Source organism: Myotis davidii, unplaced genomic scaffold, assembly GCF_000327345.1.
Source record: "Myotis davidii unplaced genomic scaffold, ASM32734v1 scaffold1517, whole genome shotgun sequence".
NCBI lineage: Eukaryota > Metazoa > Chordata > Mammalia > Chiroptera > Vespertilionidae > Myotis > Myotis davidii.
The window spans coordinates 6,585-10,089 of NW_006288439.1; the positions used below are offsets into that span (position 1 = coordinate 6,585).

At 37.6% G+C, this 3,505-nt stretch overlaps 1 protein-coding gene across 1 annotated transcript in view; it reads left to right on the forward strand.

Annotated features, from left to right (window-relative positions):
- LOC107182578 overlaps nt 1-3,505 on the forward strand; it is a 20,855-nt gene that overhangs the window by 6,198 nt on the left and 11,152 nt on the right. Inside the window, exon 2 of the mRNA XM_015561751.1 lies at nt 1,807-2,154. Within this exon, the coding sequence (XP_015417237.1) occupies nt 1,807-2,154 (348 nt within the window). The remainder of the gene's footprint in view (nt 1-1,806; nt 2,155-3,505) is intronic.

Consider the following 3,505-nt stretch of genomic DNA (forward strand, 5'->3'; position numbering starts at 1 on the left):
CAGGGACTAAGGCTTGAGCCAATGTCTGACTCTAAAATATGTGCTCTGACCTATACACCCAGAGAAGGGTATGATCTTCTAGGCTGGGGGAACAAGTGCAAAGGCATGGACATGAGAGAAATAATTCAGAACCCATGATTTTGGAAAACACAATTGGAAATCCAGGTTTTGCCTGGGGATCCTAGTGCAGGGATGGCTAGACGTGTAGAGAACTGGGCAGAAGTGAGCTTGTGAACCACAAGCTTGGTTCAGACTGCAAATTCCCAGAAACATAACAATTTGCACCTCCCAGTCAGAGGTTTAGATCATTGTGTAAAAATGCTGTTTTGCCCAGTTTTTAGAGTACTACCTGCATATGTACAGCACAGCATTGTTGAGAGGGCACCTGTCCATGTATTTGCTCCTTTGATACTTGCCACAATTCTGTGAAGCTGTCTGGTGTTCATTTCTGATCCGTGAAGTAGGCCGGTGTTCATTTTTGATCCTTTGCTTGCAGAGCATAAACTAAGGCCTAGAAAAGTTACGTGAATTGCTTAAGATCACATACTGACAAGGGACAGGTAGCATTTATACTGAGGCTTTCTGAACCTTGTTCAGTTCATATTTTACTATGCATCCTAGCATTCAACCCAATGGGCATTTAAAAAGTACTGTGTTCATAGAATAATAACATATTATGTTCTTGAGTTTTATTCCCAATTTGAGTAAAGGGAAGAAATTGTAAGGATGAGCTGTTAAAGTTGATATTTATATTTGTTAGTACTTTGTATTGTTGTTTTCAGGGAAAATCCAACTAACTACTTATAGAGAAGAGTTAATAAATGGCTGAAAAATATAGAAGAGAACTACAATTTCTCTACAATTTTCACATTTTAGATGAAAGATGAGTGATTGCAATTACCTTCCCAATCTCTATTTCATAAGGCAACTGGTAGTTTATCCTATTGAGAAGCATTTAATAGTATATACCTACTTAACAGAAATATCTGTTCTTGATTTCAACTATTTTGCAGCTTTATTTTGAGTGGTTTATGGTTTTTAGGAGGAAGGAATACCTGTAAAATGCATTTGGAAATTATTGTTCTGTAGTTTCAATTAAATTTGAGAGTGAGAAAATGCCTTTCAATTGTATATATCTCTTTATAGTATTTGCATACCAAATGTCCATTGCTGTCTGTATTTTGCAATGGGATATAACTAGATAATATTTTTTTGTCCTTAGCATTCTAAGACTTTCTATCTTAGATGTAAGAAGTGATTCATCTGATTTACTTTTTATATTAAAGTACAATATAGCTCAACACATTGCTTGGAAATGCAACCTAACGATAGAGATAAACTTCATATGGGCTTAGCAAGTTCTGTTTGGAGAGAGTATATAGAAATTGAGACAATATAATATTTGATTTAATTTTCTGTTAAAAAATTTTCCATGGTAAGAACAATATTTTTCTACGTACATCAGTGAGCAACAATGATTTCTTCAAAGCTTCTGAAGCCAAATATACAACTGCATGTTCCAACACAGGTTGCTGAGTTTATTACCAATACTCTTGGTAATGTGTACTGTGTATTACTGAAAATGAATAAAGAATAGTTACAATGGTGTATACCGTCTTTGCAGGTTAATACTAAAATACATTGTTTCACTTTTTTACCTGGCCTGCCTTCTGGCTATAGCTGCACTGCATACTTAAGGGGGCAATTGAAGCATAGATCTTTTATCTTAAGGATTTGTAACATACCTAAGACCTTACTTTATAGAATTCTATAGTGAAATGAAACTATTTTCTTTTTCTTTTCTAGGTTCAGCTCAGCTAATATTTAATATAACCGACTCTGTAGAATACACCAAAGATAATAAAACTATTCTCATCCCATGCATAGTCAATAATTTGGGGTCAAAGAGCCTTGAAGAAATGTTTGTAAAGTGGAAATTCAGAGATAAACAAATTTTCTACTATGATGGATATAAAGATGAATCCAAGTCCACCAGTGACTTTTCGAGTGCACACATCGTATCAGACACACTGCTATCAGGCAATGCCTCATTGATTATGGACAAGAGCGATGCTGTCCCAGGAAACTACACTTGTGAAGTAACAGAATTAACTAGAGAAGGCGAAACCACCATAGAACTAAAATATCGTATTGGTAAGAATTTCATAATCTTCCCTTTTATTTGTCCTGCAGTGGCCTAATACTATGAGAAATGGGGCACAATGGGCAAATAAAAATTCTTAGCATCGAGAATAGGCTGTCAAACTTCGTAAGACAGCCAGGCTGTATTGCTAATGGCTCGGGCCCCGAGAGCTGGACTTTTCCCAACTCCTTCACTCATTGGTGAAATCGGTCAATGGCGTAGTGTCAATTATGTAAAACTCATGTCCAAATGTTGCAACAGAACATGAAGAAATTACTTCCAGGGCTATCTGCAACCTCAGAATGGATTAGGCACCCACCCACTCACCACTATCTCCCAAACTGAAACATTCCAACTCAGCTTTTGAGCAGGACAAGTGGTTCAACATCACAGCTGCAGGGTGCTAAGAGGCAGCCTAGGGAGGAAGCTCTGCATTGCTTCTGCAGAGATTTGTTAGAAGGAGAATCACAAAATTAAAATCAGGCCATAATGATGTTTCCTTGAGGTTTCCTGCTATGGTGTTTGTTCTATTTTTTGGTCAAGATGAGGGAGAGCTAGGGATCCAATAGAATTAATTAGAATTCAGCCTTGGTTATAGCACCATGATTGTGCCCTTCTTCACAGACTTGGGCTGGGGAGTTGCATAAAGCAGTAAAGCTAGCTGAAGTAAACAGTCTGCTTTCTTTCTAGTCCTTGCCATGCCAGCTGATTACTTTAGCCACATACAGGTGCATACTGACTTTCTATTTTGAAAGCTCTATTTAGAACCACTAGTCATATTACTGCTCTCAGGAATTGACGAGCCTTTGAGAACCTATGCTTTAGATGGGATAAGATCATTCAGTTGAATCAACTATTTGCCTTCTATTCTTCTAGAATTTCCTGTTATGAAATGTCTATTACCAGATTGGGAATGGGGTGTTTATTCTGATGGAATACTTTGACATTGTTTAGGATTAGGAATCAGGATATCTGATTCTGCAACTTAACTATTTGCCTCTATTGAACTTGAGAAGTTACTTCACTGGGCCCAAATTACCTCATCTCTACAATGGGGATGAAAAGAGATTCCTGCTTTCATGTATTCTCCAGTCTAAGAAGCATCATGAGATTCCCTGTGTACCAGTCCTTTGCAAACCAAAGTACAGTGCTTTACAAATGTTAGGTGTCGTCCTGGGACATTTATTTTATGAAGTTGAATGAGTTGTTGAAGCTGGGTGTCATGAAAGGGGTGTCTGTGTGGTGCAGCATGGACAGGAGATGGCTAAGAGCAGAATTTGGAAGGCTTTTCTGCTCAAAAATCTCTCCATATTGAAAATCTCATTAACTCACAGTGGGAGAGGGAGATTTTGGAGTAGAGTG